We start from the raw sequence: 18,269 nt of genomic DNA, 5'->3' as shown, positions 1-18,269 counted from the left end.
GCTCAGTCCTGACTAGTTTTGATAGGCAGGAATATGAACGTGTTTGAAGTGCAGTCCACTTTTGAGCATAAAGAGGAAGCTGAAGTCAAGAACCAGCAGGTGAATATTTAGATACCCAGCACCTCGTTCTATGATTGGCACAGAGTAGATGCTCAATAAATATCATGTGTCTTGGCTCATAGACAAACCATTGACCCATTGGTTGAGTAGCAGATTTTTTTGTTTTTTGTTTTTGGGGGAAAAAAAGAAGAAATATGTTAAATGTAAACATTGATTGGAAGACACATTCTGATTTCAAAAACCTTAAAATTGTGAGAGGAAAGTGCTTTTCTGAATTTTGAAAACATGGTATTTAGTGAATTTGAGCAGAGTAGAATTTTTGAGTACTGCAACAGAGGAATATGCAGCTGGAAAGGCAGACGGAACCAGTTTATGGAAGACCCAGGATTCTAGGATAACATTTTTGATTTTTCAGAAGGAATCACGGAAGGATTTTTTAACAGGTAGTCTGCTGTAGGAGAAGTGATAAAGTAAATGAGAAAATTATAATTGCTTTGTGTGAATAGCAACAAAGGAAAAAAGAACAAAAACGTATTGAGCACTTATATTAGGACAAGAAGTATGTGTATGCTAAGTTCATTTTTTAAAAACTTAAACAATGTTAACATTTTGCCTTTTCCTCCCAACGTACTTGTGTATGTACATGTGTGTGTTTGTGTGTGTGTGCTGCATCATATGTATATATATTTGATACAGAATACTTGTACATATTTATGGAGTACTTGTGGTATCTTGTTACATGTATAGAATGTGTAATGATCAAGCCAGGGTATTTAGGGTATTCATCACCACAAGTATGTATCATTTCTATATATTGGGAACATTTCATGTCTTCTATTTTGAAACATGCAATACATTATTGTTAACTATAGTCACCCTACTCTGCTATCAAATATTAGAACTTATTCCTTCTATGTAACTATATGTTTGTACCCATTAACCAACCTCACTTCATCCTCCTTACCATTCCCAGCCTCTGGTATCTATCATTCTCCTCTCTGCCTCCATAAAATCAACTTTTTTAGCTTCCACATTTGAGTGAAAACATGGATATTTGTCTTTCTGTGTGCCTGGCTTATTTCACTTAACACAATGACCTCTGGTTCCATCCGTGTTGTTGCAAATGATATGATTTCATTGTTTTGTATGGCCAAATAGTATTCCATTGCTAAATTATTATGAATGTTATTTAATCTCTGCCAACGTGAGCAGATATTATCCATCCCCTCTTACTGAACCCAAATTTAGGGAGGATTAAAAACTCTTCCCAACACTATGTTGCTGGTGAATGATGGCACTGTTTACCTTCAAACATAGTGTAAAAAATAGTTACATATTTAATATGAACATTCTGTTTTCCTTTCTAATAGCACTGTACTCCTTAGTTATACTAATTTCTTGAATCCAGAAACTAGTAATTGACTTATTTGGGAAAGAGGGCGATGGATGTTTTGAGAAACATTATTGTTTGGTTTCAGTTAAGGTGATGTGTCAGAGATGGATGGCTGACCACTGAATGTTTGTAATTGGCTCCTGTGGTAGAGTGTGGAGGGGAAGCAGCTAGCCAACCAGGAACTAGAGTTTCCACTTCCTTTGCCTCTAGTTTTCTCACCAATAGAATTTGAGCAGAATTAAGTTGTGTCAATTCTGGTCAAACTTTCTTCTCCACATGCTTTCTCCTAATCCTCTATTGGAATGAAGAGGATTTCTAAATCCTGGAGGAGAGGGGAAGCAACAAAATGGAAGGGGCTGTGTCTCAGACTGATCACGTGGAAAGCTATAAACCAACCAGAAACTCTGGGATTAGATATTACTTGAGCTAGAAAAAAAAAAAAAAACTCTATTAAGACATGGAGGTTTAGGAGTTTAGTTGTTCCTGGAGCAGGTATTAACTAATTAGTTGCTGATATGTTTGAATCAAAGTTAGGAAGCAAATAAATAACAAATATGAAGAAAATGTGTTTATTTGGATTTGTGATTTATATTAGTTATAAAGATTTGACTTATAATGGTATATAGTTCATATTAAAATGCTAAATGTACAAAAATTTTTAAAACCAGTAAGCTTTCCTTTCCACCCTTTGGATCTAAAAATATTGATCCAATTACAGTGTCTCTGCATTTAAAGAGTTTTGTCACATAAAGTCTCAGTGGTGTGATTAATTATTCTTCTGTGCTTAGCACCATGGTCTCTTCAGGTTTTCCAACAGAGATGGACTATGTGGATAAATTAAAGCACTAGCTTTAGATAATTCTCCTGGTTTTCTCCCTCTGATACCAGTGAAAATCTATTGACACTCAGAAGCAATTAGAAAATCTATTGACATTCAGAAGCTACTTAGATTTAATAACCAGAAGCTCTTGATTGTTAAATTAATTTTCCTCAACTTAGCAATGGAAATGATCCCAGAACTTTCTTTTTTTAGGCATGTGTACTTGTCCTAGTAAACCTATTTACATTGCAGTTTTTCTTTAATACAACATTGGCCTTGTAAGCTATCGAAATGATTAAGCTTACAAAAATTTTGTTTGGTTCCCACTGTACTGACCCTACCAGCATTATGTGTGCCACCTTGTTTCAATTATTTATTGTTTACTTGATGGCATTAGTTTTTTTTAGAAATTTCTTTATTTTTAATTGACAATAATTATATATATGTATGGGGTATAGTGTGAAGTTTTGCTGCATGTGTACATTGTGCAATGATCAAAATGATCAAATCGGGCTAATTAACATATTCATGATGTCACGTACTTATTTCTTGTGGTGAGAACATTTCAAGTCCACTCTTTTAGGACTTTTGAAATGTACAATACATTATAATTGACTATAGTCACCATGCTGTGCAAGAGATCAGTGGAACTTATTCCTCCTGTCTAACTGAAACTTTGTTGGGAGGATTAATTCTTAAGCAGCTTTTCCTTCTGTTTCCCATGCTCCCTTGTAGAAATGGGACGTCAGCTTCTGCCCACAGCCAGGTCTTTTTAGAGCTTGTCTATCATGCATGACTACACAGCAAAGGAATATGGGAACCCTCTTTTCTCAGGCATCTACCGCAACTATCCTACCCTAGACCTCCGTAGCCATTGATGCTAACACGTGTAATTACATTTCTTAGGACAACTACCAATAATTCAATCTGCTTTGAATATATTTCTCCCTCAACCATGGGTGTAACTTAGGATCATTTTGGAAGCTCCTATTCACAAGTACCTAGGGAGACATATCAAAATGAAAGGCAGAGACCTTACATCACCTTGTCCAACCCATGGCTGGCGGGCAGCATGGAGCTCAGGACGGCTTCGAATGCGGCCCAAACCAAATTCATAAACTTTCTCAAAAATATTATGAGGTGTGTGTGTGTGTGTGTGTGTGTGTGTGTGTGTTTTAGCTCATCAGCTATCATTAGTGTTAGTGTATTTTATTTGTGGCCCAAGACAATTCTTCCAATGTGGCCCAGGGAAGCCAAAAGATTGAACATCCCTGCCCTACATACTACAGAAATTCAGAGAAGGGGAAGTCAGAGTGGTCTGCTGTAGCCAGGTTTTGATTCATGAAACAGATGAAACATGAGACCTGAAGATATAGAAAATATTTCAATGGTCAGAGAGGACACTGGACATTGTGGGCAGGGGGCAGACATAAAGAGAAAAGGCACAGAAGGAAAGAAGTGAACATGACATGTTCAGAGTAGGATTGAAAAAAGAATCTGGCAGGTGCTAGAGGCATGTAAGGGCACGCTGGGAGATGAGAAAGCAGTGAGGGGCCTGATTGAGAGGGGCCTATTTCATTAAGGAGAAGTGGAGCTATGTAAACAACAGTAACAGCTGACTGTGGTGAACTAGGAAGATTATCTGGTACTGAAGTGTGGACTGCAGAGGGTAGATCCTGCAGACAGTGAGACCAGTTTGAATATCACTGTGATCATCTGAATATTGGGGATAGTAAGTAGCAACAGAAACACAATCCTTTAGGTAAGTAAAGATTTTATAAATAATGAGATATAATGAACCAGAGTCAAAATGATTGTAAGAAGAACTATGATGCCACTGATAAAATCAAGGGACTCTGGGAAACAGCTATTAATAGCTTGGTGAGGAAGTTTGGACATCTTGAAGCTGATGTGGCACATTCAAGCTGAAGGGCTGGGTAGGCAACTGAATATGCAAAACTGGACCTCAGGTAAGAAGGCAGTGAAATGCTGAGTGTGGAGACATCTCTTTGTACTGAATAACTTCCTTCTTCCACCCTAATATTCCCTACGTTTTCTCCAACCTGCTCCACAGCCTAGAAGCCAGGTTTGGACCATCTAGTACATCAAACTGAACTTCCTTGTCTTCCGGTTTTCAGTAGAGTTCAGTCAAAGGCAAGCACCGGCAACAGACTGGAGAGGTGAAGGAGAACATAGTTGAGGTGTCTCTTTCTCCTGGCTCCTTGTTTTGAGATCTGGCTGGGTCCCCGCCCAATGGAAAGTCACAGCTCCTAGCCATTAGCACACGAGAACACGTAGGCTGTAATGGCATCCTCAGGCTGGTGTATCTTCAAATCTTTCTTCCCTCTCAAGGGCACAGACGCGAGCCCTTCCAACCTGCAGGGCTGATTTGAAGTAGAACGTTTATAACCAGACTGCCAGTGAGTCCTCAATGAGAGGAGAGGTTAGAGAGGAGAGATTAAGGAGTCCACAGAGAGTCTCATCCTACTGATGTTCTAGTGTTTCTCAGCTTGGGTAAAAGTTTGATAAGCTACTCGAGGAAAGTCACCGAACAGTTACTGCGAACCCACCACGTGCCAGGCAATGGGGCGCTTTCCCTAGTTTATCGCTTTTAACGACCTGGCAGCGGTTTATAGCACGCGCTGAGCCCTAGAGCAGGAAGCAAAGGGTGCAGAAGTTCTGCGGGAAGGCGGCTTCCCAGGTCAGTGTGCTGGGGACCCACGCGGCACCGCAGGAAGGGGGCTCTGCGCGCTCAACCCGGTCCCGGGCACTGCTCGCCGCCTCCACCCGCCGGCTTCCCGCAGCCGGGTCAGCGCCATGAGGACCAAGCAGGTGAACTTGCTGATCACCTTGGTCGCCGTTGCGCTTTTCAGCTTCTCTTGTTTCTGCATCTACAAGATAACTCAAACCAGTAAGCGGCGGGCCCTCCTCCCGCCTCCTTTCCCGCCTCGGGGACTTCGGAGCCCCAGGAATGCAGGCGGGGCGGGGTAGGCGGGTGCGGGGGCGATGCGGGAAGCTGGCGGTGGCCGCCTGCGCTGGCACTGGGAGGCCCGCGTCGGTGCCCACGTTCCGGTCAGCGGCGGCTGGGCTGTAACCGGCCTGCGCGCGCGCGCTAACGGATCTGGCCCGGGGTCCCCACCGCTCCCTTTTCCTCAAAGGTTCAAGGGCCCCATCTGTGCCCTGCTTTTCCCCTCTCCTGTTCTTCCTTCTCGAAACTGTGTCTGACCCCAAGAACTGCTCTTATACAGCCAGCGTCTTTCCGCATCTCTCCTCCTTTGTGGTCCGGGTTACATCACCAGGCCACGCTTCATGCCTCCCTCCTCCCTGGAGTGTTTTTTGCATAGCTGGAAAGAGGTGGTAGAAAGGAGAGGGATGTCACTGACCACCTACAGCGCCGGCCCAGAGCCTGGACTTCTCCGATGGACCGCCGGCCTGCGTTCCGCTCCCACACACTCAAGATGTAATTTCTCCTGGCCTATAGAAGTGCCAATTTAGGAAACAAAAGTACAGGTTGCCCAGTTTAATTTCAATTTCAGATAAACAATTATATATTGGTATAAAAAAAGCATGGGACATAATTATTCTAAAATATTTATATCTTTTTTATTTTAGTTTCAAATTTAACCAGGCATCCTATACTTGATCTTTCAACCCTAGTTGTCCGCGGTGTAAAAATTTATTGTTCAAGTAGTTGAATTTCTCAGTTTAAGACTTAGGAACCCTGTAAATTATGATCCCAGCATTCCACGATTGCTCTTACGTTGTTTTCAGTTAAATTTTCATTTATTTACACATGTGTGACTTAAGTGCACACAAGGTAATCTTGGTAAGAGTGCTGAGGTTGAAGTTTGGGAGTGGCTTTTATGTTTTAGCTCTCCAGTTAAGACTAGATTTTATCCTCATATACACAAAATATTCTATATCCTGCTTGTTTCAAAGATAAGGAATGTATATTAATTTATCTGCATTATAATATGTCTACTCATCTTTATAGTCATTTGACAGTTTCCCTCCTCTTCATTTTCTATAAAGAACATTATCCTAATGTCTTTTTATTTATTTTAGCACAATGAACAATAAGCACATTTATAACAAAAAATAAATGATTTCTTGTAATTAGAAAGCAAAATGTAAAGTTTTATAGTAACTTTTTTTTAGATGGAGTTTCACTCTTGTTGCCCAGGCTGGAGTGTAGTGGCGGGATCTGGCCTCACTGCACTGTAATCTCAGCCTTCCAGGTTCAAGCGATTCTCGTGCTTCAGTCTCCTGAGTAGCTGGGATTGCAGGCATGTGCCACCACGCCTGGATAATTTTTGTATTTTTACTAGAGATGGGGTTTCACCAAGTTGGTCAGCCTGGTCACAAACTCCTAACCTCAGGTGATCCACCCACCTCTGCCTCCCAAAGTGCTGGGATTACAAGCGTGAGTCACCGCACCCAGTCTAGTAATTTTGGAAGGTAATTTAGAATGTTAACCTCAGAAGTTTTAATACCATTAATGATTTTATAATGAAACTGTAGACTTTGAGATCCTCACAATTATTTTGGTGTATTTTCTAGTTAAGGAAAAAGAAGTTTGATTCCTTGAAGCATTTACATCTTCATTATTCATATGTTCAAGTTCAGAAACAAGATATTGTTCTTGAGAATGAAATACTCAACACACAAATCAGATTTTTTCATTTTTTAGGTATGTGTTTCTGTGGAACTTAGCTCTAAAATAATTAAGATATCAATCCTATAATGAGCTGTTCTTACATCAACAAAAGAAAACACAGACTTCACTTAGTTTCTGAAGTAATGATTTTTATAAAGCACCAGTGATAGTCCCAATGTCTTAAAATTTTAATCTATAGTTGTTATTTCCATGAATGAAAATTTGGGAACGTTTATTAGAAAGATGGCCACCACCTAGTGCTTTATTCTTTCTCCCTCTTTAAAATTAGCTAAATTTTGCCAGGCGCAGTGGGGTGGCTCACACCTGTAATCCCAACATTTTGGGAGGCCAAGGCGGGTGGATCACAAGGTCAGGAGTTTGAGACCAGCCTGGCCAACATGGTGAAACCTCATCTCTGCTAAAAATACAAAAATTAGCCAGGTGTGGTGGTGCACCTGTAATCCCAGCTACTCAGGAGGCTGAGGCAGGAGAATTGCTTGAACCCAGGAGGTGGAGGTTGCAGTGAGCCGAGAGAGCGCCACTGCCCTCCTTGTGACAGAGCAAGTGACAGAGCAAGACTCCATCTTGGAAAAAATAAAAACACATAAAAAAATTAAATTAACAAAATTTTATGGGTAGATAACCTTTTTGTTCACTTCTATAAGCTCCTAGTATTAGCAGTTCATAATTTGATCAACAAATATGCAAGCTCTGTGAGGACAGAATGTATTTCCTGTTTTTACCTGTTATGTTCACTACTGTGTCCCAGCATGTGGAAAACTATATGGCATGTAATGAGCATGCTAAATATTCAATGAATCAATGGTTGAAATAATGAAAGAATCAATGAGTTTAATAATTACCGATTCATGTTGTAGGCACCAAGTGAACAGCATCAAAGGACACCCCTCCCTTTCGTGAAGCTTACATTTTGCATAGGGGAGATACACAACAAACAAATGATCTAATTACTACGTGATGTCAGATGTTGGCAGGGTTAGGGAAAGCAAAGTGCTGTTTTAAAGGAAAGGGCTGTCAGAGAAGGATTATCTGAGCAAGTTATATTTGAGCAGATTCTCAAATGAAGCGAGGAAGCATTATGTGTGGATATTTGGGGGAAGAGTATTTCAGGCAAAGGGAAATGCAAGTACAAAGGCCCTGTGGTGGAATCTCCTTGATTGTTTGAGAAACAGCCAGGAGGCCAATGCGAACAAGGAGGAGAGTGATAGAAGTATTATCTCATGGGGACCATAGTAAGGACTCTGCTTTTTATTCTGAATAAGATCGGAGGCCATCAGAGTTTTGTGCAGAGGAGTAACATGATTTCACACATACATTTAAATGATTATTGGATGTGTGCTATGAAAGAAAGAAAAGAATCACGAGATGCTCCAAGAATTTTTAACTTAAACTAGGGTTTCTCAACCTTAGCGCTGTTGACATTTTGGGTTGGGTAATTCTTTGCAGGGAGGGGGTTGTCCTATACATTGTAGAATGTTTAGCAGTATCCGTGGGTTCTATCCAGGAGATGCCAGCAGCAACAATCCCTCTGCCATTGTGACAGTGTCTCCAGGCATTGGCAAATGTCTCCTGAGGGAGAAATCATCCCTGGTTGAGAATGAGTGACTTAAATAATGAGAGAAATGGAGCTGCCATTTACCGAAATGGCAAAGGCTGGGGTAGGAGCAGGTTTGGGGGTAAAGTCACTATTTCTCTTACGTATGAAGTGCCTATTAGATATCCCAGAGTGTTGAATAGGCAGTTGGATATATCAGCCTGCATCAGGATTAGCAGTATAAATTTGAGAACTATTAGCATATAAAGCCGTGAAATGGGATGAGATCACCTAGGGAGTGAATGAAAGGAATAAGTCTTGGGGAATTTCAGTATTTCCAAGTAAAGGAAAAGCTAGAAAACTGAAAGAACTAAACCAAGAAGATAATTCAAGAAGGAGAGTGCAATAGTGTCAAATATACTGAAAGAACATTCTCTTATAATGAAAAGCCATCTCACCCACAATCTTTGAAGTTATCATTCCCACATTCTTGGTGAATGCAGCAGGCCCTTGATCTCCAGGGTCTCAATTTGAGTAGGTACTTCATTCCAGTTAACCAGAGATGATAACTAAGGTAACTGTTTTGCCAGTGCATGTCATGGAATTCTAGTGTCCTATTTTCCATGGGCAGTGTAGTAGGTTGTCACTGCATTTAAGCCCAAGTACATCAGGTAACCAATTCCAGATTTTCTTCTTTGAGAGTGTTTCCTGGGTAATGCACCACTCCAGGAGCCCCTAATCAACCACTAGCTACCTCTCTTGGAAAAGCCAACACTTGCCTGCTACTACCATTGACAATCCTGGCCGTGTGACTGGCCTGCTGCTACTCTTGCCTCTGGCCACTGCCTCAATGTCTGACACCCCAGCAAAGGCTGGCAGTTTGGTGGAGGAATCACCAAAAGGAGAAATACTACCTCCTTTCAAGCACCTTCTTAATATAGCACAACTGCCTCCCATTGGCAAAATAGAATAGCACTTGCAAGGAAATCTGGGACAAGTAACAGGTTTCTAGTTTTGATCATACAAAGGAAATTTAGAGGGGCCTATAAAGACAGAGTGTCAACAGACACAATTTTTAGAAAGTCCTGGAACAAAGAAAACTAAACAGCATCGTATATAGGGACATCCATAAGTGTGATAAAATTACACTTTAAAAAGTAAAGGAACAATAAGCAGATACAGTTTGGGAGAGTACTGTAGTATCATCATGAGATGGGGTGGGAGAGGAATCAGTAGTGGAAGCAGAGGCCTCAGGTAACTTTCAGTTATTAGCTTGAGTGATAAGCTATTAATTTTATGTTATGTTATGTTGCAGAACTCACCTATGTATTACGTGCCTTCTTTTGTATATATAATTTTTTAATCGATTAAAAAAATTTGTATAGAAGGAAGCAAGAAATGATAGACCTATAGTACCCAATTCACTTAAAGATGTAAAAACAATAAGAATGTTATTTTGAAAAAGTTCAACTTGGGATATAAATGCAAATGACTTTTTATTTTTCCAATAACTCCTCTTATGTGTTCTATTGAGTCCTCTTTTCTGCTTAGAGGTTTAGAGAGACAATGAACTCTTATTCTGTGTCTTTTTGGTCACTTTTTGGTCACTTTTTTTCAGTCTCATTCCTGTTTTTAAAACCGTGTTTTATTATTTTTAGAACTTTAATCTCCTAGTCAACTTGAAACTTTCTTTTCCTTTCCCTGCTGGACAGGCAAGACTTGTGTTTCAAGGAAAATGGAATGGCAGATGAGAAAATATCAAGACTTCCACAAACACTAGTGGCTTATAACAATCACTTTGTTGTTTTTTTTTTTTTTTTAGACAGAGTCTCACTCTGTCATCCAGGTTGGAGTGCAGTGGCGCGATCTCGGCTCACTGCGACCTCCGCCTCCAGGTTCAAGCAATTCTCCTGCCTCAGCCTCCTGAGTAGCTGGGTGCGTGTCTCCACGCCCCAACTAATTTTTGTATTTTTAGTAGAGACGAGGTTTCACCATATTGGCCAGGATGATCTCGAACTGACCTCGAACAACCTCTTTTTTAAAAGTCTTGATTTAGTAATCAGGAGTTCACGAAGAGCTCCACTGGGCAGTTTGTCTGTAATTCGAGGTGGTGTCAACTGGGACATTTGGAGCTGAAGACTCTACTATTAAGAAGTCTTATTCCCTCACAGCTCTGGCATCTCTCTCTCCTCTCCCCACGCAGTGGTGCATCCTCCAAAGCCTCTCCTCATGGCTTGGGTTTGTTTCTCACAACATTGTGGTCTTAGCAAAATGATACTTTTTTCCCCCCCACAAGGCAACTACCTTTCAAAAGGCAGGAAGTGGAAACTGCCAAGCCAGTTAAAGGTTATACCCCAAACTAGTACTCCATTGCTTTTGCTCTATATTACTGTAGTGAAAGCAGGTCACAGGGTGAACCCGGATTCAAGAAGGTAGAGAAATTGACTTCTTCATGAGTGACTGGGAAGGTCAAAGTGCACAATACCATTTGACCTGGAGGTCATCTTTGGAGAAACAGTCTGCTGCACCCCCTTCCTCCTTTCTTGTGCTTCCCTTGTGGTACTAGGGTGGGAAAGAGCTGGGGGGGCAGAGGTTTTCTTCCATGACAGCAGCCTGGTGGTTTCAATTTCTCTGGAAGACACTTGGATGTGGCAGACATCTAATGCTCTTGTAGGGGTAGTTTGTGGCTGCTTCTGAGCACCTGCTCTGGTGTCTCTGCTATCTATTCCCTGAAGGGATACCCATCCCCTGCTTGAATTCTTCCTCCCTACCTCTGCCTTTGCCACAGCCCCTTGGTGCTGGAATCTTCTGCCTGGCAGAAGATCTTCTTGCAGATGACCTGCAATATTCACTTGAGCCACAGCCAACTCATATGTCTTTGCCGCTTCAAGCTGCATGCCTGCGCGCTACTTCATATGCTCCTGCTCTCGGCTTAGTAGCTTCTCTTTCTTTCTCCTGCCTCTTTTCATCTGGTGGCATGAGAATTTTGGTAGGTCTAGCAGTTCCACAATGTTCAGGGTAAAAATGTTCTTCAGCCCCTGAATTAGTGACAAGAGGGTTCATCCTAGAGCACCCAACTTTATTTCCTGGAGATCTTTCTCTCTTCCCTTGATGGAGGGAAAACACCCTCATCCCCATCCAGTTGGGGAAGGGTTTCACCAATGTGTATGACCTTGTGGGAATACGCCAACAAAATAGATTTTCATTACTGTCCATGGGACAGAGGAGGAGCTCCCAGACGCAGCTGTAAGTCAGCAGAATCCAAGGTCCAAATGTGGGTTATTTCAGAGAATAATTGAAATGTCTTATGGAATTTAAAATATATGTACAACAATAATGCATGTCAGCAATTACAAGAAAAGTTAAGAGAGGAAATGGAGTTAAATTGCACTAGACTTGTAGAACTACTGAGAAGTGAGAATGTAAGAATTGGTATTCGACTATTAAGTGGAGGATTCATGTTGAAATATCTAGATGAACCACTAAAATAAAGTAAAATAACATAACTATATCACTAATTGCATTAAGTGTGCCAAAAAAGAAATTTAAATATTTCCCGATTGGATATATGACAAAATTCAACTTGATGATTACTAACAGAGATATATTTGAATTTTAAAGACAGAAATTTTGGAAGAAAAGGGATGGAAAAATACCCACAAACCCAAACCAAAATAAAGTTGATGTAGCTGTATTATGTTATCAAGCAAATGGGCCCATGGTCCAATGCATACAGAAGCCAGTAACTTTAACAATGGCTTTTGAGAAAAGATGTTTTTATTTTTTATTTTTTGCAAAACCAGCCAGCAAGAAGATAAGACTCAGACTCAAATCTGTGTCTCTTATTGGGTCTGGGCCAAGTTTTAAGGGATCATAGGACAAGGAAAAAGATTTAGGAACGTTGGCTTGCCAGGGTCTAATTGGAGGGCTTCTAATCTGGCCATTGATGGTAAGGTATGTTGAGGCAAATTTTAGCTCCAGATCTTCTGGGCCAACAGACCCCTCGCATCTGAAAGAGTTCCAGCATTCAGGTTCTCGTCATGTCCCAGGCTTCTTGATTCAGAGGGAGGATTCACTGGTTCTGGGTGTGGTTGGAGGTCAAAGTTTTTGCTATTGCACTTGCCCAGGCTGTATGAATTGCAATTTTTGGCTCTGTTACACCTACAAGCTAACTGGACATTTTTCAACAAAGTAGGTCCAGTTTGGGCTGGTCTTGTGGTTATATTAATACCAGCAAAGTAGACTCTAAAACAAAGTGCAACATAAATGTTGAATATACATGGAAAAACCACTAGCAATCGAGAAAATGCAAGTTTAAAACATGAGTTACCAGTTCATGCTACTCTGTTCCTTCAATTGGGAAATCAGACACTTAGTGAGTATATGGAGCTTTGGGAATTCAAACTTCCCTTGGAGGAGTATACATTCAGTCACGTCTGTTATGAAAAATATGCCTTTCCTATGTCTTAGGAATTCCACTACTGGTAGGGTTGAAATTAGTGTACAGCCTTATCAATGGTTTATGGCCAATATCTGTTCTTACTGCTCAGCACCTATACCATACATGTGGCTAAATATTTTAAATAATGGCTCTACCACCAGATACATCCTAGGGAAGCTCTTGAACATGTTTACTAGTAGATATGTACCAGAATGTTCTTGATAGCATATCTTATAATTGTTACCAACAATAGAAGAGACAAACATGTTGTGGTATATTCAGTACACTGGAACATTTTACATCCGTAAAAATGAATAAACTACAGCTTGAGTCATCAATATAAATAAATCTCAAAAGCATAAATTGAGCTAAAAAAGCAAGTACAGAGTTTTATTTATTAATGTATAAAGCCAAGTGTAAGTCAGCTTCCAAAAATAGTAAAACTATAAAGGAAAGCAATAAATGATTAAAACGAAATTCAGGATTCTGCTTATCTGGGGCTAGGGAGGAAGGAGAATTGGATCTGGGAAGGAAACAGGTAGAATATCTAAGGCTAAGGTAGTTTGTGATGGGTTCATGGATGTTCATCTTTATTATTATCCTTTAAACTGTCTTATATACTCTTTGTAATGTCTAATATATTTCACAATAAAACCTAATGCATACAGGAGCCACTCCCAGGGAATTTAAAGGGCTTAGTACATAGTTTGATTTTATTATTGCAAAGTATACATGGGGGGAGTAATCTGAAATGTCCTTTATGTTTTTAGTTTCATCTTCTAGTAATTGCCTTAGATATTCTTTATTTGGAACCACATTGGGTACAAGTAAACTAATAACAAATTTAAAGTGACCAGCCAATGCTTTAACATTATACCTTTTGCACTTCTATTTACCCCCTGAGTGACTTGCATACGTTCCCCAAGGTAAACTGTAGTAGGCCATTCTTGCATTGCTATAAAGAAATATCTGAGACTGGGTAATTTATAAAGAAAAGAGGTTTAATTGGCTCCGGGTTCTGCAGGCCCTGCAAACATGGTGCCGACATATGCTCGACTTCTAGGAAGGCCTCCAGGAGCTTTTACTCAAAGCAGAAGGCTAGGCTGCAGGCAGGCATGTCCCATGGCAAAAGCAGGAGTGAGAGAGAGTGGCAGGGAGGTGCCACACACTTAACCAGATCCCAAGAGAACTCACTATCATGAGGATAGCACCAAGCCATGAGGGATCATCTTTCCCCATGACTCAAATACCTCCTGCATTGGGGATTACAATTCAACATGAGATTTGGTGGGGACATATATTCAAACTATATCACGTACCAACCATTTCACACTCTATGCACTTACGGTGTTTTTTTCTGAGGTTGGAATGCCCTTCCCTTCTTTCTGCTGTAGGCAAGCTTCTGTACATACAAGTTCTCAAGTCTCCCTTCTTCTCTGAAACCTTCTCCACCTCCCCTACTCCTCAGTTCTCCTTAAGAATTAATCATTCCTGCTTTCCTGTGCCTGTGGCACTTTGAGAATAATTCCATTTTAACAATATATTATAATTAGTAAAGTTTAAAAATATGCACCATTTCCACATTCCTTGCTGCCTGATTGTCAGGAGTCAGATTTTATTGGTATCAATTTAATTTAGAGCAGGAACCAGATTTTATTCATGTTTATTTACCTACCACATAGCACATGGTAAGTATGTAATGGAAGAATAGAAATCTCATCATGCTTCTTGTTACTGGAGGTGTTTAGTGAATGAAGTGAGGTCAAGTCACGTTCATGGCTATGTTGTATAGGACCTGGTAGACCAAAGCAAGTAAGCACTCAGGGAACTATTTATAGTCTTTGAGCAGTGTTTCCAGAAGATTAATCAGGGATTGGAGGTGAGAGACCAATTAAGAGGCAATTAGAATAGTACAGCTAAAGGCAATAAAGCTTGAACTATGGTAGTATCAATGATGATAAAGAGAAAACCATGAAAGTGGTCTGTCACAGTCCTTCTCAAATTTTAATGTGCATAGCAGTCAACTGGGAATCTTATTAAAATGCACAATCTGGCTCAGTAGGTCTGGGGTGAGGCCTGAGATACTGCATTTCTAACAAGTTCATAGCTGATGCCGGGGACCTATGCCATCCAGCGTGATAGTCAGGTGGCTTTGAGGCATCTGAAATGCAGCTAGTGAGTGCAACTGAGTAACTGCATTTTTATTTTGTTTTAACTAGTTTGAGTCTACATTTAATAACTGAAATTGTGCAAAATATTTCTCCATTAAGCAAAACTGTACTGTTTTGGTAGGATTACATTTCACTATAATTATTAAAAGTTAGCATCTGAATTGAGATGTGCTGTGAGTGTAAAATACATGCAGGATTTAGAATATTTAGTACAAAAATGTAAAATAGCCCATTGTTTACTTTTATGTTGAGACATTTTGGATATATTGTATTAAATAAAATACATTGTTTAAAATTACTTTCACTTGTTTCATTTGTTTCTTTTCACTTTTTAAAATGTGACTACTAGAAAATTTTAAATTACAGATGTGGCTTGCATTTTATTTCTACTGGAACACAACGCCTTGGAGCCTTGCTGTGAGAAGCACAAATCAGTGGCACTTAGGATCTAGCCTGGAACCTATTTTTAACGTGCAGAAGTCACATTCACCCACTGCACACTTGAACTCGTGTTTGTTTTCACAGTTTCACTACAGAGATGCCCGACTGACTCAAAGCATCTCATTATTGCTTATTTCAGACCTTTGCAAATAGTGTTACAACATTTCATCCTCACTAAATACCTGAGTAAATATGTAAGTAATTTCAATATTTTAAATAGAATATTGATGAATGAATTACCAGGGAAAAATGTATAAGAAGCAGATCTAAGATTAGAGATTATGTCCTTTAACATTTGTTTATGGTTGTTGCTGTAAATACTCCTTCCTCTAGAGAAAACTTTCTTTTCGTGTTTACTAAATTGATCACTAGGGACTGACCTACAATGTAGAATCCCACATAGGTTGCATCACCCATGATATATCAACTCAGAATACACAATCCATTTTACAAAAAGAACATTACCTGGGAAACCCTAATATCATGGGCTTAAACTACATCCCCCTCTAAGGTTTGTCAGCATCTTCAAATAGTATCTACAATATGAATGTTTAACGCTTGTCTGGATAGATGCAGTTCTTTTGATTAAAGCATGATTCAGTTTAAGAATCACTAAAATTAGTTCTTATACTGACAAGTCCATTCATTTCGTTAATTTATTTATTCATTAAGCATATATCCGTATAAGAGCTATATGCAAGTCACTGTTTCAGATAGTTGGAATTTAGTAGTAAAAAGTTCTTGCTGTCCTCAAGCTTACATTCTAGAAATTTCTGGAGTGAAACATCAAAGCAGTCAATACATAATATGAAGTCAGGTGGTGATAAGTGATTTGAACAATGAGAACACATGGACACAGGGAGGGGAACATCACACACTCGGGCCTGTCGCGGGGTGGGTGGCTAGGGGAGGGATAGCATTAGGAGAAATACCTAATGTAGATGACGGATTGATGGTTGCAGCACGTGTATACCTATGTAACATTCTGCACATGTACCCCAGAACTTAAGTATTTAAAAAAAAGAATAAGGGAAGGAGAGGGGTGTGCTATCTTACAAAGGATGGCAGGGTGGGCTTCCCTGAGGTGGTAATGTCTTAGCAGAAAACTGAAGGAAATTAGGGACCTCCTGCCACAACAGGATATGTAATAAAACAATGAAAGGATATGGGAGAAGCGCATTCAGTGCTGAGAACACTGCAAAAGCCAAAGCCCTAAGGTGGGAGAGTGTTTGGTTCATGCGAGGAAGAGCAAGGAGGCCAGTGTGGGTGATGCAGGGCTCCCTGACAGTGAGGCAGGAAGGGTAGGAAATTAGACCAGGGAGGAACTCAAGGACTGATCACGCAGGGCTTTGTGGGTCATGGTAAGGACTTTGGTTATTTTTTTTAAGTGTGATGAGAAATATTTTGGAGGGTTTGGAGCAGGGGAGAGGAATTATCCAATTTTTGCCACAGGCTATCCATTTGTGCACTCTGGTTCAGACAAAACAGATGAGTGAAAAAATATTAAATGTTTCAACCCAAATATATCACCATTGCTTTTTTTTTTTTTTTTTTCTGAGACAGAATCTTGCCCTGTTGCTCAGGCTGGAATGCAGTGGTACAATCATGGCTCCACTGCGGCCTTGAACTCCTGAGCTCAAGCAGTCCTCTCACTTTGATCTCCCAAAGTGCTGAGTTTACAGGTGTGAGCCATAACATCCATCCAACATACAGACTTTATTTCCTTTGAGTACATACCCAACAGTGGGATTGCTGCATTATGCAGTTCTATTTTTAATTTTTTAAGGAGCCTCCATACTGTGTTCCATAATGGCTACACTAATTTATGTTCCTGCCAACAGTGTGCAAGAGTTTCTTTCTCTCCATATTCTCACCTTTTGTCTCTGATGATAGCCATTCTAACAGGTGTGAGGTGGTAACTCATTGTTTTAATTTGCATTTCGCTGATGATTTGTGGTATCAAGCACTTTTTTATATACATGGCCATTTGTTTGTCTTGTTTTGACAAATATCCATTCAAATCTTTTGCCGATGTTTTACTTTTTTTTGTTTGTTTGTTATTGAGTGTTTGAGTTTCTTATATATTTTAGATATTAACCTCTTATCAGATGTATGGTTTGCAAATATTTTCTCCCACTGGACAAATTTGAACCCATAGATTGTCTCTTGGGTTGAAATATTTTCAATTCGTGTTATCTCTTCACTCTGTTAATTGTTTGCTTTGCTGTGCATAAGCTTTTTTAACTTGATGTAATCCCTTTCATTTATTTTGTTTTTTGTTGTCTGTGATTTTGGAGTCATATCTGAAAAATCATTGCTCAGACCAAGGTCATGAAGCTTTTTCCTAATTTTTTTTCTATTAATCTTACAGTTACACTTAAGCCTTACACTTAAGCCTTTCATCCATTTTTAGTTGATTTTGTATGTGGGTTAAAATAAAGATCTAACTTCATTCTTCTGCATGTGGATATCTAGTTTTCTCAACACACTTTTATTGAAGACACTGTTCTTTCCCTGTTGTGTGTTCTTGGCAACTTTGTCAAAGATCAAGTTACTGTAAATGCATGAATTTATTTCTGGTTTCCCTATTTTGTTTTATTGGTCTATGTGTCTCTTATTATGCCAGTACCATGCTGTTTTGATTATCATAGCTTTGCAATGTATTTTAAAGTCAAGCAGTGTGATGTCTCCAGCTTTATCCTTTTCATTCAGGATTGTTTTGGCTTTTGGG

General features: G+C 39.8%; 1 protein-coding gene across 4 annotated transcripts in view; it reads left to right on the top strand.

The window, feature by feature from the left end:
* The first annotated feature begins 4,036 nt into the window (after window positions 1–4,036).
* MGAT4D (MGAT4 family member D) overlaps window positions 4,037–18,269 on the top strand; it is a 54,889-nt gene continuing 40,656 nt past the window's right edge. For 3 of the 4 annotated variants that reach the window (XM_033215327.1, XM_033215326.1, XM_033215325.1), the window contains exon 1: window positions 4,037–5,184. In XM_033215327.1, coding sequence (XP_033071218.1) covers window positions 5,091–5,184 — 94 coding nt within the window. In that variant the 5' untranslated portion in view covers window positions 4,037–5,090. Of the gene's footprint in view, window positions 5,185–6,833; window positions 6,964–18,269 lie in introns of all 4 variants that reach the window. The other variant, XM_033215328.1, reaches the window with a different exon arrangement.

The sequence above is a fragment of the Trachypithecus francoisi genome, unplaced genomic scaffold, assembly GCF_009764315.1.
Source record: "Trachypithecus francoisi isolate TF-2019V2 unplaced genomic scaffold, Tfra_2.0 Lachesis_group1, whole genome shotgun sequence".
Taxonomy (NCBI): Eukaryota; Metazoa; Chordata; class Mammalia; order Primates; family Cercopithecidae; genus Trachypithecus; species Trachypithecus francoisi.
This window is presented reverse-complemented; position numbering and strand designations above follow the sequence as displayed.